Here is a 24,217-nt window from a genome sequence, read left to right as displayed (position 1 = left end):
CCAGTGGCAGGCTCAGGGGCTTGTTTGGTGTACCCCACTATTAACCTCGTCAGTTGCCATGGGAGGCCTTCCTTGTACTCTCTGATTAAATATAGGTGCAGTCACTTTAGATTTAACAACAAAAGTATTTTCAATCAACTGACTCCTACATTCAATTTGAACAAGAAGCTGTCTAGAATATATAGGGTGAATTTTCGGAGGCCCAGTTTCTTTCCCGTGATATTTTGAAGAATTACTGCCAAACCAGCATTGATATAAAAATTTCGCTTTAATATCAGATTATGTATCAATCATCACTATCACGCATTTTTTCTCTCAAGTCACAGGGTCTGAAAATGGTTTGGGCGGTGAAACTGAAAGGCACCCCCTTTCATCTCTGAAGCTGAAAGTGTTAAAGCGCATCCCATTTCATCTCTGGATTCTTTTACAGTAAAATGACAAATTTCCACACAGAAATTACCATAAAACATTGACTTTTATTTATCAATTAAGTACAAACGAAGCGTATATTACTACAGCACAATATTGCAATAGTACAGATGAATGAACATTGCTTTAAAACATTGATTAGGCCTAAACTCGAGAACAGAGTATACACGCCCTCTTAAGTATTTCATCATGTCATTCGCTGAATTCATACTGGACAAACTGGGGGTATCCAACATCGCACCAACGACGCTATTTTGATCATCATACTTGAGACCTCCAGTTGAGACAGTCAGAATAAAACAACGCCTTTAATAACCTTTTTTTTTCGGAAATTCACTTCATATTTCCAGACTGAATATCAACTTCAGACAAATATACCTCCATCCATTCCTTTTTGCGATCAGAGCAATATCAGAAGAGATGTCAGATTACTACCAAAAAGTACGCCTGATGTAATATCATTATGCTTTGTCTTATTGCTGAAGTCCAATTTCCATATGTTGATCTTTCTTACAAATAACCGGAATTTGATATCAAGAATTTTCTAATGGAAACAGAAATTTACTATCAATCCCATAACGATCGATGAAGAGTGAAAGTATAAAATTTAATTTCTATGTACAACTCTACAGACCTAAATTTTTATATTATCTATTTTCAAAAATCTTTCAATGCGAAAGCTACTAACTAAATTCATATTATGAGCAAATGGTTACTGAACCCAAGTTTAAAGGTCAAAGAATGATTTGGATATATATAACATTGTCTGACAGTTTTCGTATTATAAGAATTTGGTCCCAATAAGATCCACTTAAGCAGGAGTAGAACCTGCCACTGGTTTTGCAAAATGAAATCAACTCGCACATTGGTGCCAAATACAAAATCCCCCTCTTTGCCAACAATTCCAATAAATGCCATCATCAATAAAAATAGAATCTAAGACAATGGTTTAGTTGTCTAAGTAAATATGCAAGCTCTGCAGTAACTTTATCCCACTGTACACATATTAACTACACAAGTTACTTGATAACTAAAGAAAAGAACATTTGTTTAGAAATAGATTACATGCACACCCCTTCACAGGATTACAATAGGCCAACTAGCTGTCAGAAAACATCTCTACAGCAACTATTCTCAATGCTAGTATTATAGAAATTATAATGATTTGAAGTTGCTTTTCCAGAAACAAATCTATCCCTGAGAGAAGTCAGGAACATCATCAATATCATCATCGAAACAAAATTAATAAAGACAAAAATCTTTATCGATACTTTGTATTGTGTTCAAACCAGAAAGTCTAAGCCACCTGGCTGATCACTTAAATGCAACTTGAAATTTGAGAGTGAAGAAACTAGCCAAGATAAACTCTACCTTCCCTCATTTCATGAAACTTCAACACAGCGAAAGGCATTGGAACCACTCTCCAAACAAGTCATTGCAAACTACATTCCTAGTAAAAAATGACAAGTGGTAGATGAACAATTCTTTGCAAAAGTTCTGGTAGCCATTGAATAAAAACAAATTGACACTGTGGAAATATTCTACAACAGAAACACATTGTCCTTGTTTCTCTACAAAACGAAACCCTCATCCTCCAAGTCTGCATCAAGATTGAATCCAGAGAAGAATTCTGACTTTGAATCTGGCACGGATTTGAGACTTTCGGTTAAAGCTAAGTTCATGAGATCATCGGAAATATCCGATCCGTTGTCCGACATATTGGCTCGATCGTCCATCTCCTTTTTGACATCATCCCACTGAAAAAGGAGGGGAAAGCTTGGTGAGAATTTAAAATTTATGCAAAGTCTTGGGGCTGCTTGTTTATGATGTGAATGAAACAGACATGTCAAACTATCTCACCCCGCAAAGTTTAAAATAACTTTAAAATGAGAATACAAATGAAGAGATGAATATGTATGCAACTTGGTTTAACATCTGATCCACTTTTCTAGACAACCTCAGCAAAAATGTGGTTCCTTCTCATCTGCTATGACAGGGAATCGAACCTTACGCCTTAGGAGATGACAGCAGGGCTTCAAACTCACTGAGACAATTCTCAATGATCTTGAATTTGTTTCCCTCTACATCAACCGTAAGGCCTGTGAGTGCGTAAGGCCTGTGAGTGCTGATGTTAGTTTTGAACATTGATCTTGCTACTCTTGCAGCAGGGGCTGAGTTACAATGTAGATTCAATGTAGCGACTAGAATTCGGGGGCTCACCGTTTCAGTTTCCTGGCTTACACATCCACTTATGCATCCGCTGCTTGAATCTTCATGGGCCACAGATGAAGTGGTTGAACTAGCATCATTGAAGAGAACATCAGACCTAAAAAGAAAGGACCCTTGTTTATACATGTGTTGATTTCCACTTCTCTAGTCCAAATATTTTTCAGTTCTTTGGGTATGTATTGGGTAGGGCAAAGATTAGCGACAAGTACATGTAGAACTGTATGGAAGATAAAAGTTATCATCCAAAGAGGAATGGCTTGGTTGCGAATCAGAATGGGAAACTGCTTTCCAAATGATAACGACAAGGACTGAGATTGCAAAGCTGATAATTAGGGGTCAAGTTTGGCCAACTGTGTCATAATTTCTCAAACAGCAAAGTCATTTTATCAAAACCACAGGTATCCCTTACTTTGAATCCACAGACTTTTCCTGGCCCTCAGGGTCGAAAAAATGCAACTTCCGCCTCCAAATTCTCACTTGAGCATCGAACGATCGTCTGCTGACCTTGCCGAATTTATCAGGGGTACGTGGCTGACCCTTTAATCGGAGATGTTTTGGCATCAATGACATATATCTGTCATATCCAAGCGTGTTTTTACCGAAGTCAATCTGTTTCTGTCTGCGTACGAGCACACCTGGATCTTCTTCATATACAATTTTTTTCCCACTGGAAAACAAGATGCTATTTGTTAGAGCCAGGTGCATTTGTGATCGATTCATTTTAGTACACCTATCTAAACTTGATTTGACAGGTTCAAGTGTTGCCGATCTCTTTCCAGGCCTTGGAAATTTGTTTTTTCATGCATGCTCAAGACCTCAGCATCATTACAAAGAATTTCAAGGTTGCCAAGGAAAGAATTAAGGCATCAATTCAATATCTATCATCACAATTTGGACAACTGGATCATTCTAAGCAAAGCAAACAATTCAATTTTGGAATGGAGCTCCAAAATCTGATCTGAAGTGGGCTTTATGGACATTCCAGTGGCTGGTTGTAACTGTAGTTTAACAATCATATCAAAACTAGCATCTGAAACCTACCTCTTCTGACTGCCATCACTGCTTTCAGACAATGTCAGCTTCCTTCTAAACTTCCTCAAGTCTCTTTGGGCTTTTTCCTCCTGCTCTTCAAATTGCTCGACCTGCTCACTCCAGTCCGTGGGCTTCGACAGACCAGTGTTCAGGTGCCAGCAGCACGAATCAACGACGTCAACAACTCGATCCTCACTTATAGAATTCCTAAGATGAAAGAATATTTGAAAATAAACATAAACATAAACAAGTTGCTGTAGCTGATTATAAATCACATAATGCGTTATTTCCTTGGTTTCATAAGAATTCTGAAATTAGTGTGGAAAAATAGTCCAAAAACACCATTATATTGCCCCTGTTCGAAATTCACAAACTTACAACTGTTTTGGAGCCAATGGTGGGAAATCTTCCTTGCCAAATTTCGGTGTTTTCTCAACTCGTCTGCCGCCATCCTTTTGTTTCCCATTCTTGTCAGGACCATTGTTTTCTTGATTTCTATGACCGCGCCTGGTGTTCCTGTTTTCTCGGTGACCACTTGTTTTGTCGGAATCGCTGAAAAATTAAAATACCAATTTTACAGAATGATGGCAAAGAAATAATGAAAGGGTGTCATCGTCAATTCCATCAGGAAATTATTAAATTATTATATTATATAAGAAAAGGAGGAAAGAAGATTTTTAAATATTTCAAGCTGTTATATTGATATTTTTTCTGCAATAATGAACAAATATGAGCAAGCAAGTAGATAAGATAAAGAATATGAGAATAAAACTTAGAAGATAAATTACAGAATGAGGAAAACCTCCTGATGAACAAGATTGTTGTTCAAATCCTGGATCATCACATTTAACCCCCTGGTCATTGCAATACTTCTTCATAGGCTGCCTCTTCCACAATAAACAAAATATTTGAAAAGGCAGCAATTTGTACAATTACCCAGGTAATTACCTCACTGGCAGACCTTTAATCTGATATGATCTGACAGATAAACTGGATGTCAGAATGAGCCAAATAAAAACAATGCAGGGCAATTGGAGGTCATCTGATTAAAGATTGAATGCTGGTCTTTGAATGTTTGACCCAAGCTGCCTAAAAAATAAATCAGAAGTTTCACCCTTGACGATGATTGTTTATGTCATTGTCAATGTCATCCTGCAGTTGAAGTATTATTTTTAATGAAGACTGGAGGATTTTAATGTCTTTGTTTTTATGCAGTTTGAAAGTTTGGCTCACAAAAAAAAATCTTTGAAATTACAAATCATTAATCAAGTCAGTAGATTTTATTTCCAAGTTTACCTGAATTTACAATTGAGCCTCAGGGGTATAATTGATGACTTGTATTATTTTGTACCTAAATTGTTCTCTGCGCCTGCTACCTCTGTTGATCTTGTCCCTGAGATCTTTCACGTCATGGTGTTTGTGTTTCATGTCTTCACACCCATACCGTGGCGATCTATTGTGATGCATCCTATCTTCACGCAGAGGGCTCCGCAACGGACTGAGGTTGCCACGTTTTTCATATCTTTCTGAGTGACTGAAATGGAAGGGAGGAGCATGAAAAAGAAATTCAGAATTGTTAAAGAATAGGCCATCAAAGATGCCGGGCGGGATGCACCAATGAACACTGATCAGCTAGACCCAATTAGAGAAACGTTGCCCCACTATCACCTGTCCACATCCATAATGCCACTAAAGCAGAGTGCCAAGTCAAGACTATTGTTGCGCAATATTGTGGCACTGACGCCAGTGACGGAGTCGTGCTAATTAGTCAAGAGTGTGTGTTTTATCGCCACTTTTTAATGGGAATTAACATCATGACGTATGAAATGGCAATATAGGCCTAAATACCTAACGCAGAACTTCAGAAGTGGCGATACAGTCAGTACGTCGAGTAAATAATCGCCCAACGTTGGCATTGTTGCTCTTTTTGCTTTTGGCTTTACTTTTAATATTCGCACTCACTCAGACTGAGAGTGAGACCTCAAAAATCGTAATGCATCCATGAAAATGAACAGATAAATCATGCATCAGGCCTAAACTTAATAGAAATACAACACATAATGTATGTAGACGCACAACACATTCCATTGATTGATTGTTTATTGGCGCGTTCTCAAAAACGGAGAATAAAGAATCGGAATAAACGAACAACCTGCAGTCATTTGTAGGTGAATCTGGTTCCGAAATACGAGATCTTCTTTGTCTTCGTTCTCGGTCGTTTCTTGAGTGATTTTCAGAACGTATTCTGATCATTTTGAGGCTTGGTGGCAAAATCGGTGGTGATCGAACTGTTTCACTTTGGTCACTGAGACTAACATTGATTTCCCGGCAAATTTTACATTTGGCAGTTCGCGCCAAATAATTTCCCTGGTAGCCTCGTTACTAGTAAATATTACTGCGTGTAATGGATTACAAAGTGCGTGCAATTTTAAACCTGGAAGAAAGTTTACATCATGAATATTCATAAGAAAAATGTAAACAAAGCCAAAACTGTAAAAAGCTTTCCAGTCGAACAAAATGCATATAAGTTGATGAAGAAGCCTTCAAACCTTATATGAAGCAGATACTACTGGAATTTTATGGAAAGAAAATCCGAATATCATTAATTCGGAAAATAAACCTGTTACGGAAGTTGACATTTGATTTTCACGCATGCGTAAATGCGATTCTCGGATTGGGGGCAATTTGCCTAAAGTTCCGATGTCCACCAATTTTGTTGGGGAAAGTTTTTTCTCAAAAAATCTATTTTTAGATCCAAGTCGGATAATATGACCTGAGCGCCGCTATCGGTGCTGATATAAACCAGGCTGCCGAGTGAGAAATTTGGTTTTTTTATACAAATTTCCAATTCACAAGCCTAAGCCAAGCCTTCGGAACTAGTCCAAAACGTAAACAACAACACGAAAGTATGATCTTGAGATATACTGACACGATAATGAACGGAATTCCATGCCATGACGTCATTTGCACCGACGAACGGCCATGTTTGATTTCCCCCACAAATTTGGTGAACATCAGAACTTCAGGGAAATTGCGGATTGGGGCGAAAATGTAATTTTTCAAATGAATGGCTGGTGAACAATGTGCTAAATTTATCAATTTTCTCGTGGTGTTAGGGCAAGCGAAGGTCGTGGAACTTGTGCATGTGATGCTGTGAGTGCAAGATACGCCAAACATACTGTCTGATCGGCCTTTAGGAGGAAAACGCTCCAAAAACATCCTACCAAAGAGTGTCCGATTTCCGATCCATTCGATTTTCTAGGACTAGCCTATAGGCTTCTATTTCACGTGTGTGGGTCTTGGCAGTAAGTTTCATCCTTGCCTAGCCCAGCTCAGGCTCAGTGAACTGTGACCACTACTATTTTGTGGCAATTACGCGCTAACTGATTTAAATCGATCTTGGGTTTCTTTTAGGCCAATTAGGGTGGCCACACACACACTTGACTTGAATGAAAGTTGTTAATATTAATATTAAATATAAGTCTCAAAAAATGTAGGTTTTTGAAGGACAACAACTGGGCTTCACTGTTGTTCATTTCATTCAGTCATGACACCAACCAATGCCAAATGGTCTACTCTATCATGTGAATAGTCATTATCATCTTCAAATATGTAGGCCTATGTAGCTAACCTTACTTTTATACGAGAATGTTAGTGATGATCTGATATGTTATTTATTTAATAACAATCCTTTTCTTTAAAAAATAGGAGTAGGGCTATCGCTATCAGTATCACTGCTATGTCCTGACTACATGATACATTGGAAGAAAGATAACAGTGACCAGCAACGTGTGCTGTTCTTCTCCCGGCATATTTTCATTCATGGAATATAGATTTATTGGATATCACTATGTTTTTTAGGTACACATCCTTTATAGTCAAGACGATTTTCATCACCTCCACCACCAAGCACATCTGTGACGGACCTTGAAGCACAGCTGGAAGATAACTTCATCCCACAGCACTTTCGTGTTCAACCCAATAATTAGTTGTTTATTGCGATCCACTTTCACATCTTCACACCTTGTTTGGCAGATTGGATTAAAAGACAATTAAATTGCTTGTGTGTTAACCATCCAAATTGCATCGCAATAGATGTGACACTGGTTTTGTCTACTGTCAGTGCACAAGTGTCTCTTTGATCCTCAAGTTTGACAATCAACATTTAGGATGGAGGACCGGCCCACATGCAGTTTTGGTGATCAGTTATTCTGGACTCGTCATGACACCTGCAGTGGCAAAGGTTCACCACCTTTAAAATCTCAGAGCCCAACATCCTCCCAGCAGAAACGACCTAACTTTCGTCTTGATTTGAGCAGTGCACTTAACTTACAACCTCGGCAACAGACCTCTACCAGTAACACCATGGACAACTTGACATTATCTCCTGCAGTAACGTCTTCCAAGGACTTCGTTCAGAATGTTTATTCCCCTGTGACAAACCTTGCACTCAATCTAAACCAGCTGAACACTGGAAAGTAAGTATAACACACCTAATTTTATTAACCTTATTCCTCATCCTTAATAATATTTGCCATTTTTGTGTTTGTGAACCATTTTCAGCTTAATGCAGGCATTGCCCTTCAATTTTATCATGAATCCATTTACTGCTTGAAGCATGATCGACATTTTGCATGGATTCTCTTAGTTGCAATAGAAGTCCTGATAGCTTGGCTTCACTCTTGGATGGCTGTGATGTATTGTATTCCCTTTCTTGTGGAATGTGATGGCTTCCTAGGCCTTATAATTTTCCCTATCACATAAAATGCCCTCATTCATTCAAAAGCAACCAAGAGGACATGAACTTGGATCTCATTGGATTGGCAGAGAATCTTCAGTGTTTAGCGAAATTCAGGATAAAAATGATGGAGTTGTCTAGATCCTTTACACAACTGATTTTGAAGTATTTATCGTCTGCCCTTTTTTCCGAAAGCAAATGTGACCGGAAATCTCCGAGAATTTGCTCTGGATTGGGTGATGGAGATTTGTTGTTTTACAGTACAACCGGAAATTTCCCTCACCAATTCTGCTTTCGGAGGTCTCCGAATGTACAAGGGGGGGGGGGATCCTCACTGTGCTAATTGGTGTGTCCACAAGCAACTTTTTATTTGTTTTGATTTTGATACAAATGTGTACTTTTGCAACTGGTTTATTGACTTATTTTCTTTTAACAGCTTTACTTCTATTGCTGTAAATACGCTGGTTTCTGATTGCATGGAGTTTTAGTAAGTTGTGCATGTTTCTGCATGCATAATATAACAAAAACTACAGAAGATTTCAAATTGCTTTTATGAAATTTGAATCCCTACAAACAATTTCTAAAGTCTTAACCATGTGAAAAGTTTGTGAGAGCTTTCAAAATCTGGTCAAATTTTAATGCACCTGCCACTGTTGGCTGTTCACTGATGCGTGGGAGTATCGAATTGTTGAATCCCATCCACCATTCTGTAGATGTCATGACACCATTGAGTTCGATACTGATGGATAATAGATCGCCTGGAGACATTTCAATGGGTGGTTTTATAATTCATTTTAACCCAGAGGTTTGACCAAAATCATAAAAGTTAGCATGATATTCTAATTAAAAGTTGTGCATGAAGATCTATCCTTGCTTGGTGACCAGGAGATGACATGACAGTTTGGTTATCTTATCAAATGATATTTGAACTTGGAAGTTTGTTTTATTGACAAGAAGTTTATTTAGTTAGTATCATTAGATTGAGTGGACAAAACATATTTTTAGCGCTGTAAATTTACTTAGTGAAAAAAATATCCTGGGCACATCATTTAGTGATTATGAAAAGAATTATGTAAGAAATAATTGCCATGATCTGGGGGCTAAACATTTGTTTTTATTTGAATGAGAAAAAATAATTTTTGTTTTTAATTTGAATGGAAGAATGATAAATATAGTATCATTAGGGGATGTTGTCAATGTCATAATGAACGTGAATTGTGTCTTCAACTTGAGTCATGTATGAAATTATCCTAATTTTCATTTTCCTTCAGCGACTTTGATACACCCAAGCGGCGGTTGACCTTGGCAAGTCTGGGCTCACCAACCTCATTCAAACCACTTGGAGAGAAGAAACACTTCTCAATCAGTGATCATGGTAGGTATATGACCAATGGCATAAACTTCCAGTACTGTGAACTGCCAAATTTTTGTTGGCATTTTATTTTGGCACAATTTTGCAAATAATGAAGATTTGCTATTTTGTTAAACCAGCCGTAGTAATATTTTTGAAAGGCACCCAAATTGCAAACCTAACCTTAGGAACAAGGCAAACAGTTTAGTTGCAACTTAAAATGTGCCTGTCACCAGATGTATGTAATCCTGTCCCATTAAAAGGCATAAATTGACCTTAAAAGGATTAAAATTCTTGGCTTAACTTTGGCTATTTCCTCATGTTTCTTCAGTGGGGTCCTATTCTATCACTTTTATTTAGAGAGTGGATCAAGTTCTTTATGCAACACACTTTTATGTCAGGCTTGCCTTAAATCTGGCTTGAAGTATAGCAGTAATATTGGCACATCAATGGGAATAGAGTACTCTAAAATTTGAATTCCTTCCTCCCATTAGACACTTTTAATCAAGAGTTTCAAATTATACACAGTAATGTCGGAATTTTGTAATTGTAAGGCTTTATTTTCGTCTTTTTAGACGGTTTCAGTATCTTTTTGAAATGCTTCAGTTTCTCTTCCATTTGTTTTTCAGGAATTTGCCTTGATTCACCTTCACCTCTCAGTCCAGTTGATGACGTTAATCTAGAAAAGAAGTAAGTTATCACAAACGTACCTCTCTTTCAAAACTTTCAAAACTAGAACAATTTCAAACCTATTTGGGATGATTGAAAGCCCGTCTTTTCCTATTAACTGATTCGTTTTTGAGTGCCAAATCTGATGGTGGTGAAAATAACTGCAACCATTGGCAACACAATTTTGACCCCTGCCTGTTCATTGCTTTCATCAACTTAACAAGTTTCCAACAGAAAATAACATCTTTTATCCAACTGGTGAATTCTCAACGGGTCTCAGATTCTCAACTGTTGCCAGCCTCTATATAGCATGACCTTTTCTTCTTTTGAGTTATTCCAGCAGTTTTTCAAAGCAAGATCTCTTTTTGACAATCCCATTGTTGATCAGATGAGAGCCATTCTGTTGTCTGGTCATCTCCTTTGAAAAAAAATTGCACAACTTTTCCTGATTTAGTTGCTGTATTCAACAGTTATGTAATGCTTTCTTTTTAGTTTTCTTTGCATATTTTCTGCGCCGTTTTTATCAGCCCTATGGTTGCATAACTTCTGAATTCTTTTGTGTTTTGTTGAATATTTTTGTACAGAACTTTTTCGAGACTGAGAAGGTCAGAAGTTTTGGCATGTTTACTAATAATAGGACACTGAACATTCTCATCCGATTTCTTTCCCTCCAAAAACCAAACAACAAGTCTCATCATTTGGGAGATATGTCTGATATTCACGCTGAAAAGCTAAGAAGGTTTGTTCTCTTTTTGACCTTGCATGTCTTCTGTCCTTCTGATGAATTGGGAAATGTTGCTGATATTTTGCAGCAGACGATTCAGAAGCGTTCTCCTGTGTGCCCATTCAGTTGTGAATTCTGCTGGAACGTATTCTGGCTGTTTTTCTTCGGAGAGGCCAGTACAGATATTTGTGATATCTCACTTAATAGCCACACTCTATACAGAAACCATACATACTCGTACCACCCTGCATCATTTCCTGCTAATTCTGCTTCAATACATATTTTCTGACCTGCTTGACAAAAAGTTTGTGCCAAGACATCTAACTACCAATGTATTTAATGGTGTTAAGGACCAGTTTGACTCGCTCGTCTTCGGCCTAAGATTCGCCAAAGACATTTTCCTTTTCCTGAATCCCTCAAATTCACTCTGTAAACTTGGGCTGATGTCAAGTTTCGATATGATATTTCCATCACAGTGCACAATACATCCTGCGGCATTCTCCCAACCGGTTGCAGTGAGTGTATTGTAATGTATCTGATACCATATTTGGTAACGGGACCTTCTGCTTGTTGGTCTCCATTTTTCCATGTTTGCTATTCACCTTGTGATGTGTGTCCATGTTTCAACCCCGCAGCATGAAAATGTGTCCATGTTTGGGAAAGTGTTGAATAGCTCTTCCGTAGGTGATGACTTTATATATTTGAATTTGCACTCATGTTCTGATACTTTAGATCAAAAACGTATTGTGTGCTGCAACTTGGACACTCCTCCACTGCTCCACCATTCTTCAAAGAACTTTGGAACTTTGGTATTTGGATACGGTACATTTCATAAATCCTTAAATATTTTGCATTTGGAATTTATCAAGGATGCCGTCACTCATATATCTCAACCATTTCATCATCTTTATATTGCTTTGAGTGCAGTATCTTTCTAATCAACCAGATAAGAACCCTCCAATCTTCTTGATTTCTCTGCTTCTGGGCATGAAATTTCATGAAAAATAGAGCCCTTATCCCTGAATCTGAGCTATCATTTTATAGTTCTTTTATATTTTCTTTCTTTTGAAAAATTTTCAAACAGCAGAATTCGGTCATGCGATTCTCTTTGAAGAAAAAATTCCCAGGTGAATATTTGAAAAATATTGCAGTAGTTCCAATTCATTCAAAAATAGCGGGGTGGCGGCAACATGCATGTCAAAAGGACTGCACACTTCCTGCGCATGGCTCCACGTGAAAAAGTGACCTGAGAAAACGGTGACCTCAACTCGCGCCTCACAAACGACAAGAATCACACATTGTCCTAATTTCTAAAGAAATTATTCCTGTTAATTCACGAACGTGAATGATGAGGATTCTGTATACCGATAGGGGCCAACATCTTGATCATAGCTCTGCGGCCTCATCCCACCCTAATCAGCTGGCCCGGCCTGAATGCCGTCACAGACTTGAATATTGTTACATCCATTACCATGACAATGTCTCCGCGTCCATGGTTACAACAGGGCAGCAGCTGGAGCACGAGACCACATCTTCATAACAATGCGGCCGCCCCAAGCCCTGGTTTCGGGGACAATGCACCCCACTTATGGCGTGTGGGTTGAATAGCCTGGCCTACCCTTGCACTGGGATCTGGGGTCACAAGGCCAGGGAGGCATGTTTAAATACTTGTACAGCTGCTTCGAAATTTGCACGAATTAAGTTCCATTTGGGCCCTTGGCCGTGTTTGACCCCTTAAATATGATAAATCAGATCAGCAATGGGTTGCATGTATACTGCCAGCTGAACTTATCAAAACCAGTAAAATACCAGCACATGCCTTAATCTAATAACGGCCTTCGTTTAGTCTTATGTACTAAAAGCATTTCATGCTTGACTTTTAGTCAAAAGCCCACCTGTGCTTGAAAGAATTGTTTAAAATAATATGGGTTTAGCTGGACTGAACTTATAAGGGATTCAGCAGATCAAGATCTCAAGTCAAAAGATGAGGATTTGTAGCTCTTCAGCAGATCAGCTCCTCAAAGATGACCTGAATTATCTCACTTCCTGTCAGGTTTGAGGATCAGAAAGAAATTGCCGCCAAGGACAAGCGACTTGCCCGAGGTCATACAGAGAGTGAGTGAGAGAGTTTACAGTGCAACAACTGAACTCTCAGTCCCAGTCATTCTGTCCAGAACCAAGACTCCTGATCAAGAAAACTTTCCTGCGTGTCTCTCAAGGAAGAGTCCCACCACAATGTTGGAGAACCTTTCACTTGTTTCAAGTGCTAACTTCTTGTCACACTTCACCCATTCTTCCAGAGTATTTATAAATATTCCTAAGCCTGAAAAGGCCCCCTATGATATGAACAATCGGCCAGCCTCCAGGATTTGCATTTAAGATTATATTGAATCTTAAAATTTCATGCCTCCCTTCCTCCGCCAAATTTTGCCCATGGGTGATTAAGTGGTATTCACCTCTGGGTGAACTGGCTGCGACCACTTCCCAGTCCATTTTTCACCCTAAGTTCACTTTGATTACCTCTGTTATGATATTGTTTGAAGTTCAAGAAGGTACAAAGAACTTAAGATGAAACCAAAATGTCACTTCATCAACTTTGCAAGACTTTCATACGCATAAATGTACACTGTGATTAAGCCAAAATGAAACTATAGTCAAAGTTTTCTCATCTTCCATCTAAATTTTAAATCATTTCAGTGTTCACCATCAGAATGCATCAAACCTTTCATTGATGCATGTTACCTCGTGTGTAGAATAGGTCAAATTGACCTTCGAGGTGACCCGTCCTCTGACCACAATGTTCAGGGACTGTGGAGAGCTAAACAGATGTGCGATGGGTGGCGTCTGTGCTAATTACCTCCCTTTAGTAATTATTTTGCTGCTGGCGTTCTCAATGATCATGTTGCCTTTAGGATTTCGTGATGGTTGACTGTCAGTCGTCCTCTCAGTATGTGCTGCATGATTTTCCCGCCTACTGGATCCTGGGGGTATGATGCTGTTCAGTCATGCAATCGGAGGGAAATGTGACCCTGCTCTTTACAAGATAACCTGTAAAAATTGTTTATTGAAGGATTTAAAAAATGTGTTAATGGCATTTAGTGTGCTCTACCTAAATTTTGGTTGGGTGTGTCACTGTACCAAAATCTAAATGGTTAACACTTTCATTATCCTGTTTTTGAATGGTCAGGGATGCAGCCTGGTATGATTGAAAACTGTTTTATAACCTTTCGTTATTCAGCAGTCAAACTTGTTCCTCTCAGGAAACTTACCCAGCGACCTTGTTCCAGGTAATAAAAAATTCATAAATCCGCCATAAACCAAACTCATCTGTATGCTTGGTATTAAATGAAATTCTCCTGCTCTCTGTTGTCAGGAGGAGAACTCAGCCATGCTTGACACACTTATAGACCCAATTCAGAACCCTACCTAAAAGTGTGAACTTAGAAATTATCAGCGCCGGCCTTGTGAAGGGACGTGTGATAAATTGAGGGGTTGAATAAATGCAAGGCTTTGACTGATAAAAGTGGCTGCTAACCTGAATTGGTTGACAGGATGGTCTGGCACCTCTAGAAATAGCTCTGGTTCCTACGCAGATGGAGCTAATCCAACCTGGAAATCCTAAGTTTGCTGAGCTGCCTCTGGCCTATTTAACATCTAAATCATGCGACTATTACCTGAAATTTATTTCTGTTAAATCTTTAGGCCACAAGAATTTCATTGGCGAGGTGGTGATATTATCCAACCCAGACTCAATGAGGACATGGTTGTGACTTTGTCTTCAAAAAGAAAGCTAAAGCTATAAAGCAACCAAACCTGGCTGGAACCAGAAAATGGCATCATGCCAAGCTTTTCTAAGCACTTTGTCACCAGAAGGAAATCATAGAAGATTTAGTTCTCAGTATCATACTCATCTTATAATTTCATTGCCATCTTGGAGGAATTCCCTAAATAAAAGATCACTCTATTTTGAGATTGATTCAGATGACGCTAAAGGTTGACTCCATGCATCCATCATTGGCAGCCATCTTGGTTTGACCCTAACTAACCGATGTTTCACCTCGTGTCCGAATCTCTCTCCGCCTAAATAAGGCAGACGGCCAGGTGACATCTCCTAATAATAGTTGACCATCGAACCCTCTCAGATAATTTTAGCCTGAATATAGATACCCCAGGCAGAATAATGAAGCAAATCAAATCCCTTTCGACCCTCTCATCATGAAATTCATAAATTTAGTAGGTTATGAAAAGGGTCACTTCATCGTGCGAGGCATCGTTTCCTTTCCAAGTTTGGCCCTTCTTCAGGGTTTGACCTTCGCTTCACCCTGTCCCCCTCTGGTCTTAGACATATTCATAATCATAGCCCCCAGTAGGATGGGTCCAAACATATTAGTAGGGTTGAATATTGAGCAGGAAATTCTTGCTCTTCTCCATTCACATGAGACAAGGGTTTCGTTTTTTGGGGGTCGGTCTTGCCTTTGGCCATAGTCTTTCAGTTGACACATGACTTTCTATTGATGAATGAGGTTGTCGTGTGCATTGCTGTCCCTAATGAGGATTCATGGCAGCTCTTTCAATTTTCATTCGAACTAACATATTCTTTCTGATATGACATGAGAGATATTCACAGAAAAGTAGAAAAGGTTATCATTGCTTATCTCTAGAGTAGAGATTGGCCGTTGTCAGTTGTCAGTTGCAAATGAAAATGTGATTCAGTGTTTGAGAGTGATGTCCATCAGCAAGGGGACACAAATTTCAGTTAAGGTCTGGTTTGTTGTTTCAAGCGAAACTAAGTTGATGCAAAAACTTTGAAGTAGTCAGGGTTCCAATGTTTAAACTTGAGGTGTCATCTGGCCAATGAAACGTTTATCTTTCCTTGAACCAACTAGTTTACTTTGCGCTTGAAGTTAATACATTCATGCATTGGGTATTTCCAGGCCAGTGCCTTCAGTTTTCATAGTGCGCCATCCAGAACGTAATCTATTCAACAACCATTCCTTGGCCGTCTCTGTGTATTTGTATCATTGGTACAAAATACAAAAGAAGTTGGTGCCGTCATGGTTGGTGACAGCAGTTACCAAGCCAACAGACCTGGCAACTGTACACGAAACATTCTTGATGTTTATGTATTTGTAGATAGTATGTGATATACTTTTCACGCTCGGTTTGATAAGTGGGTGGCAGTCTGGCAATTTTGGATGAGACGCAGAGCTTCTTGATAGAACCGGTTTGAGCTTTGCTCCTTGAAAATGGCTTCCGATGTCGGCTTGTTCACTTGGCTTCATCAACTGTGGTGTCATGATGGAGAAGCCCTCCGCAGGGAGCATGTACTAGTATTCTTGCCTTCAAGACCCGCCAGCAAACTCCCTAGTCAGTTATCCAAGTACACATTTTAAGGCGTATGATGTTCTTTACTCTCAATCTTTTCAAGAGCTAAGACCAGCTCTTAAGCCTTGTCTCAACTGATTTTGTTGCAAGCTGTCTCAGTATGCACAAATTCTGTCTGTCGCATTAGTACTGTGAAGGTGAGGGACCAGGAGGATGTGCTGCAGTGGTCAAGAAAAGTTTCAAAACGTTTTGAAAACTTTAGTCACTTGAATACCAATGCGGCATGAGATTTCCTTGGGAGGCAAAATTGCAGCCTGAATGAGATCACATTTTCTATTCCCAGTGGTTCAGAGGGGGTTAAGGTCTACTGCTGTGACAACAACCTGGGGTAGGACTGTGACTGTCAATGAGCATTGCTGATTCAAAACTATTGACAAAGTATTGTCCGTGCACCTTCTTTTTAATGCTCCACTGAGTATCTCGGCCAGACACAAGAATGACGAAATACACCCCAATTCCAGATTCTAGATGTGTCGCTAGGATACAGATCAAACAATACTGGTTGATTCAACCCCAAATTGACAATGTCTTCATATCGGACAGAAATGGGTTATGGTTAACAAATTGATGATGATATGTAATATCACCAGTAAAATTCCCCTATCCTTCACCCGTATTACTTCGGGCTTTGTCTGACGTGAATAGTACTTCAGAGACAGCAGCCATGGTACTTTAGTTCAGCATCTGAGATTCTCAATTGTTGCATTGAACTCGTGATATTCAGCGGTGGGGCCACATTCATGACAAGCATAATAGAACGTTGTGAAGAGTACATAGAATGTATTTATACTGCCCCTTGACTGTGAGATGTTCTGCCTGGGGGTATATTGTGATTGTGATAGGGGGAACACTGTTCAAATACTGGCGGCTTCAACCAGAAGTACTTGAATTTCGAGTAACGAAAATGAAGAGGTGTGGGGGTTAATTATTTCAACGGAATGTTGCATGGACACTGTCTTTTTCTTCCATACTGTAAGGTAAATTCGTTCAAGCCTATGGCGAAAGTTGTCAGAAGCTCTCAGCATGTACTCCTTGGCGTCGCGTCCACTAAGGGAGGTTCAACTATAGCTAAAAATATTGAAAATCAAGAGGTTTGTGGGTTCCTGTCGGAGGTATTGTCGGTTGAGTCTGCTTTGACATCAGACTCCAAGTATTGAAGGTCAAGATGTCCATGAATACATGTACCCTCCTTGAAATACCAGTAGAGCCACCTGCAGAACAATTAGTTAACTAGAAATGTCTGTACATGATACACGGACAATATTCTTCGCCTGTTACTTCTGAGGTCCTGGGTTTGACTCCCCACTATAATAATGACTCTCTTCTAGTTCTACAGCATAGGTTTCTTGCCGGGTTGCCTGGTTTCCTCCTACAAAACTGATTGCCTGATATTGTCAACTTAGAATGGCGTTTCTGTGGTGACCAAAAGTGATCGCCGGAACTACACGTAATTTGAACCAGAATTCTACTTCTTCAGAAGGTAAAATAATTTGAAAGATTCCCTGAGAAGTTTTGAAAATAAACAACGCTTTATCTTCTAAAACTGACGGACTAGAAACTGTATTGGTTTTACTACTGATACCACCAGAAGGTGTGCTCTGACGGTGAACTCTACTGCTCCATAAAATCATGCCTGGAGCGACCAAATAAAGCAAATGAATGGTGCTTTTATAGAACCCCTAGTCTATTTTCTTGGGCAGCAACTAGCGGATAGCTGAATTTATCACAGTTCCTTTCTATTCTCGCAGGCACCTGTACCAAAATATCCAGGGGGACAGGTTCTCTTCTATTCAGGCATTGTGTATGGCAATTTCATCTATCATGTACTTCATGAATGGCTGCGCTCGGTTTGTTCCCTCGACCTGCCTGGCTACAGGAAGTCCTTTTTCCAAAGGAAATTGACCCCAAAAACGATGAAATTCATAATTTTACGGACAATATCTCTTACAAATGTACTAATGCTGCTGTCAACTTGAGATGGAACAAAACTGAAAGAGGTTTTGTCTTTTCCGACCCTCGCATTCTAATTCCTGGATGACCTGTTCCGCATCTTTAAACCCTAAGCAGGTTATCACCGACAACAGGTTGATTTCTTAAGGATAAATATCACGGAACAGGTTCATCTATTGTGGCCAAGGAGGGCCGATCTGTCTGGTATCCGAGGACGCTGAATTGCTCTGGCATTGACACGGGAGGAAAAGTTCAGCGAGGAAGACAGGTTTTCTGTTGCTGTGACAGTTTCTGGGCCACTTGAGCGACGGTAGAAGATCTCTTCTGGAAGATCTAATTTGGGTTTATCATATATTGATTGTTATCTACAGGAAATAAATGAGGGGGTTGCACTGGTCAAGGGCAAGCTTTCAGGAACACCCGAGGGTTGGTTGGAAGACTTTTGTCAAAGAAAAAAGTTTACAACTTCCTGATTGAACCAAAAGATATCGTGTATAGAAGCAGAACATAGAAAATCTAGTTGCCTTGACTTAGATTTGAACCACAGATCTTAGATTGCTGGTCGGCAATAAAAAGCATCTTGGTTTTGGTCCACATTATTGGTCTACCCTTGATTAGAAAACTAAAGACTGCCAGCACTTTTAGATCAGGCGCAATGGGTGGATGAGACCATACAGATGTTGTTGTCTCAAAGTCATTTGTTCTATCTGCCAGTGCTGTTTAATGATTCTCTAAAACAAAGACAATCATGAATAGGATGCCTATGTTCCAATGATGACACTTCAAAAATATCATTCAGCATCACCACAAAAGGAGACACTGTATTCTTCTTGCCACTTGTGAAGCACCCCTGAAAGAACAGGCCCGTCTGTTGACAAAGAATTGTCACTTGTTTGGAACAGATGGTACACTTTTCCGCTTGTGATCATGCTTTTGTTCTAGCAGGCACCTGGTATTCAAATTTGAAGAGGGTGCAACGACCTGTGAAAAATATGTTTTGGGATCAGGTGTTTGGTGCTCCCATCTGGTGGCGTGGTGGAGAACTATTATAACTGAAAAAAACAATTGGTGGCATCGCTTGCTATTTTGCATCTTGACACACAAGGCTCTATAATCGCAAACCTTTCATATCTCCTGTCTTAATCGGCCCATTATACATATCGTCAATCTTTCTAGCATTTCAACTTTTGCCATATTTTCAAAGTGTTTCATTCATTCCCTGTCGTCTTTTTGGGACTTGTTGGCAATTTTTGCACACTTTTTCAGTTTTTGTATGCAATCAATCAAAATGTCAATAAACTTGTCCTTGGGTCCACCATCTGTCACGGCCCCATAGTATCAATTCAAATCTTTGAGACCTTACATTTTCTATTCTTATTGACTTCAACAAATCCACGCAAATATTGTAATAACCTATTATCTCTTGGCATTCGGTTGGCAAATTCAAAATAACACAGAAATAATGTGAATGAGCCATATGTTTGAGACAAGAGAGTTAGCTCTGGGTGGGAGGACACAGCCCTTGGGTGATTAGCAAGTAAATACAATGGGAAATATTGCATTTATTATCAGGACAATTTACACCTGTTTTTTGTTGACTTCCACCGCCCATGTGTATAAATTTGTGAACAAAGCGGACATGTTTGTAGATCCAGGGTCTGTGATGTGGGCTGGGGCGAAGTTGTTTATTTGGCCAGTCCATGGCAAGGACCCCTGGCCATGGATGTATGGTGGTTAAATCTTCCTTGCCAAAGCTGCCCTGGGACCCCCTCAAAAAGACTGGCAATGTTTATACCCTCTGTGGAGGAAGCGTGCACCAACTATAAAACAAACACCAACTACAGTTGTACACTGTAAGTTTAAATCCTTGTCTACATCACTGGTAACATCTATTGTCCTTTGTCCCAGTCACACCTAGACTTTATGTCCTCCCAGCTTAAGATTGGTCCAAGCGTCTCTCAGAACTTCACATTACTCCTCCATCTACAAGGCAAACACCTACCGAAAGTGTCCATGAATTTGAGTTGTCCAATATGATGTTTATGGCAAGTCTGGGCCTCCTAGGGAGGCAAGGGGTCACACGTTTATGTACAAAGACATGATGTCCCTTTTGGTGAAAGATTGGACCAAGCATCTCTCAAAGCAAGCAAGCTGGGAACTCAAGTCAAATGAAAAAGGTGTCGATGATGTTTTGAAACAATGGAGAGCCCATAGGCCGGGGTCATACGCAGACTCAGACAGTGTCCTTAGGATTGGACCAAGCAACCCTCAAAACTCAACCAGGCAAAAGACAACAGTTACTCAAGGGAGACCTGAAATCTGCAGAGGTGTAAATAAGGTTTGAGTGGTCTAAAATGATGTTTATGCCAAGTACAGGCCACCCTTGGTTTTGGCCCGGGCTGTGGTTGCCACCAATGAGGCAAATTAGACATTTCCTCTGTCTCCGCCATTGAGGTGTCACTGAATTTGAGTGAATGACAAAAATGTTTACGTCACATTGCCAATAACTAATTAGTGGCGTCCAGGAAATAAATGACAAGATTTAGAAAGTTGTTGATTAATATTTTTAGTACTTGAGTATCTGTGGCAACATTTCTCCATCAAACCTATAATTTATAAACTGGGAATATGATATTTTTGAAATGGCTGAAATATCTAAGTGGTGGATGTTATAACACAAAATGCAAAAATGTAAGAAATGCTAGCTTACCAGTATAGAAATTCCTACCTTCCAGGAGTTCCAAACATTCCTTGGCTATGTGGATGGGATGTTGTCAGTAGGTGTAGGTACTTAATTCATGTAGGAGCATCCAAAAAAAGGTTTTGGGGGGATGTTACTATACGTCTTCCAAGTAAAGAAACACAGCCATGTTGGTACAGAGTCAAATCACACTGATTATAAGACAGTTTACTCAATTACAAATTGGCCTTTGTCACAAGCTGGGCTTCTTTGATGCTGTGCCACAACAAAATTTACAAAGAACATATTTTCAAATGAATCCTAGACATTTCAAAAGTGCAATAAAAACATCACAATTTTCAATTTACCCTTAGATAAACTCATTAATTTACTCATGCTAATTAGTAAGCTGATGCAGTTTTTAGATTCTAGTAGTTAGGTACTATAATTAGTTACAAATTTATCATGATATCATTGTTTTCTTAACAATTCTCAACTATTCATCTAAGTAAACTATCAAATATTAGAGATGTTTTTATAGTCGAAAACAACTTTGATTAGATGGTTAATTAGAATGGTTGAATTTAATCATGTTAATTAGTATAGCATAAAGAAATATTGGGTGGAGTTGGGTGGGACTGGGCTTACCAGCTGAGGCAAGACATACATATTTGACCCATTATAAACACATGGGACCAAGAATTATGAGATTGTCTCAGCAAATTTAGGTTGTGATTTCAGGGTAATTGAGCATTGAGAATTTTATGGAGCTTTGTAAAATTGGGTTACACCCTGGTTTATGTTGTGCGTCCGTATTGTTTTTAATTTGCCCAATTGTTTTAAGGGGTCCCCTTCATTGAAAGGGTTGGTTCCTTAAAATGCTTGGCACATATTGACTTATCTTATTGACGTATGTGATTAAAAACATGGTCTGGTCCTTGAGACAATTATATGTGAATATTGTCTTTCATGGTTTCAAGTTCATTGACACCAAAGTTTTCGAATTGTATGTATCACCAAAGTTTGTAACATCCTAGCAACTGACCGCTTTGAAGTTCAAAATGATCCCAAACTTTTTCTGTCTCAGAGACAATTAATTATCGAATTTGTCTCTTTATTGTCTTTTCAGAGTTAAAACCAAAGTCAACCAAACCATATGGATGACACAGTCTAATTTGTTTTCCACACCAAGGCACTTTGAAGTTGCATTGAGCAACATTTAATATCTCATCCAGAGACAATTAATTGTAATTACAGTATCCATTATAAACAAGTGTGAAGTAGCTAATTGTCTTCGGCCTTTGAAGTTGTAATTAAGTCGAACTTGTTAATATAGTTGTTTGATTTGTTCATCTTCGAAGTTTGTTGCATCCTTGTAACTGAAGTCTTTGAAGTTCTAATTAAGTCTAAACTGCCCAAGACAATCAATTATCAAGTTTTTCTTCTTGGAGTCGAAACAAAGAAAACTGATGTCTCATTTTGATGATTTTGGTATGTTTTTCACACAATCTTTTACATGGAGGTCCTTTGAAGTTTGATTGCTCCACAGTAGAAGAAAATCTAATTGTTGCCTTATCCCATCTCTTTGCAGAGTCTTGCCGTTTTCTAATGAGATACTTTATATTAAACTTGTGAAGATGGACATATATATTTTGTTTTCCACACTCGGTACATCGAGTTAACCCCGCAATCAGATATGGCAGAATATTTATTTTCAAATCCATTCCTGTCCTCCCATTTGAGTGACCCTTTGAATATTCGCCATCCATGCCATGTCCGCCTGAGAGCCAGCACACTCTCAAATGTTTACGAAAACAGAAGATTTGGAAACAAATAACCAATGTGGCTACCCAGTGGGTTAATCTGGTCCATGAATAAGAAATCCACATGGAGACCCTTTAAACTGCCTAATCCCTTTAATCGTACCCCACTTCTGGATATCTGAATCCTTGTCGAGGAGATTACTGTCCACACCTCTAAGGTAAACCTACCCCCTCCATACCCCCCATATACAGACCTGTGTATGACATCCACCGTCTACACAGTTTCCCCAACCATTTAAGGCTGATTTTCTGAAACAATGCTAGAAATTATTAACCCCTTTCATCTTGATTAATCCTAATCCTGGCAAAATAGGATAAAATGTGACAATATACTTCAGTGTATGTGTGAAGGGTTAAGCCCCTCGAAATAATGTGTGAGGGTCCTTTTGGGGCTTAACTATTAATGGCTATTATAAATGTTGTAAAGATTATCATTATGTATAGTTTTATCTAGATTGATAAGAACAATTTTGGTGATGTCCCATATTATTTTTTCTGCTTGAGCAGTTTTGTTTTTTTGTTTATCAATTCAAAGCGTGGGCAGTTGCAAGGCTTGCTATTGGTCAGCTTTTTCCCATCCTAAACAGCTGTAAAAGTGTAAATAGTAACTATAACAAAATGTCAATAAAATTAGTAAAACTAAGTTGTAGATGAACAAACAAAAATAACAGATGTTTAAAAAAACCACATTTCTGCAGTAAAACAACATCAATGTCGTTCCTGAGCATTTTTTCAGAGTTTATACCCCCCCCCCCCAACCTCCCATCAAAGTAAACCTGATACAGTGCTTTTATTTCAGGTTTTAAGGAAATGTACTGTAAATCGTGAAATGAAGGTACAGCTTTAAACTCGGTGGATAGAATGATAAGGGGTTGTCGTGATATTTAAAACAACATCGTCGAATTTATTTCAAAGATTTGTCATTTCTGTATTTTCAGATTTGAGGCATTAACAAAGAATTATGAAGAAAAGGAAAATCAAGATCTTCAAAGAAGGTATGATGTTTATGAAGACCCAACATGCTATTTCATCTGATTCCAGAAACTGGGTTTTTGATGAATTTGTTTGAGACCACTTACATCATCAATTAGACAATAGAAATTAGATTGTGAAGTATCATAAGAAACTAAAGTAAAATTCCTGCCTCTTTTTGCCAGTAATATTTATTATGATAAATAATGGCATAAACAATTTAAGCTCCATTCAC

General features: G+C 38.9%; 2 protein-coding genes across 4 annotated transcripts in view; one reads left to right on the top strand and one right to left on the bottom strand.

The window, feature by feature from the left end:
- Positions 1-469: 469 nt before the first annotated feature.
- On the bottom strand, positions 470-5,981 carry LOC135489284 (uncharacterized). The gene is made up of 7 exons (XM_064774571.1): positions 5,843-5,981; positions 5,042-5,224; positions 4,069-4,242; positions 3,700-3,897; positions 3,068-3,325; positions 2,650-2,755; positions 470-2,186 (listed from the first exon to the last, which is right to left on the bottom strand). The coding sequence occupies exons 1-7, from the start codon at positions 5,941-5,943 to the stop codon at positions 2,001-2,003; spliced, it is 1,206 nt and encodes a 401-aa protein (XP_064630641.1). The 5' UTR covers positions 5,944-5,981; the 3' UTR covers positions 470-2,000.
- Positions 5,982-6,723: 742 nt separating this feature from the next.
- The window catches only part of LOC135489187 (M-phase inducer phosphatase-like), a 31,499-nt gene continuing 14,005 nt past the window's right edge, over positions 6,724-24,217 (top strand). The window contains exons 1-5 of one of the 3 annotated variants that reach the window (XM_064774414.1): positions 6,724-6,741; positions 7,552-8,168; positions 9,700-9,803; positions 10,409-10,469; positions 23,949-24,005. In XM_064774414.1, the coding sequence (XP_064630484.1) occupies positions 7,861-8,168; positions 9,700-9,803; positions 10,409-10,469; positions 23,949-24,005 (530 nt within the window). In that variant the 5' untranslated portion in view covers positions 6,724-6,741; positions 7,552-7,860. Of the gene's footprint in view, positions 6,996-7,551; positions 8,169-9,699; positions 9,804-10,408; positions 10,470-23,948; positions 24,006-24,217 lie in introns of all 3 variants that reach the window. The other 2 variants (XM_064774413.1, XM_064774412.1) reach the window with 2 other exon arrangements.

This window comes from Lineus longissimus, chromosome 6, assembly GCF_910592395.1.
Source record: "Lineus longissimus chromosome 6, tnLinLong1.2, whole genome shotgun sequence".
Lineage (NCBI taxonomy): Eukaryota > Metazoa > Nemertea > Pilidiophora > Heteronemertea > Lineidae > Lineus > Lineus longissimus.
Note: the sequence above shows the minus strand (reverse complement) of the source record. Positions and strands in the feature narration are given on the sequence as shown.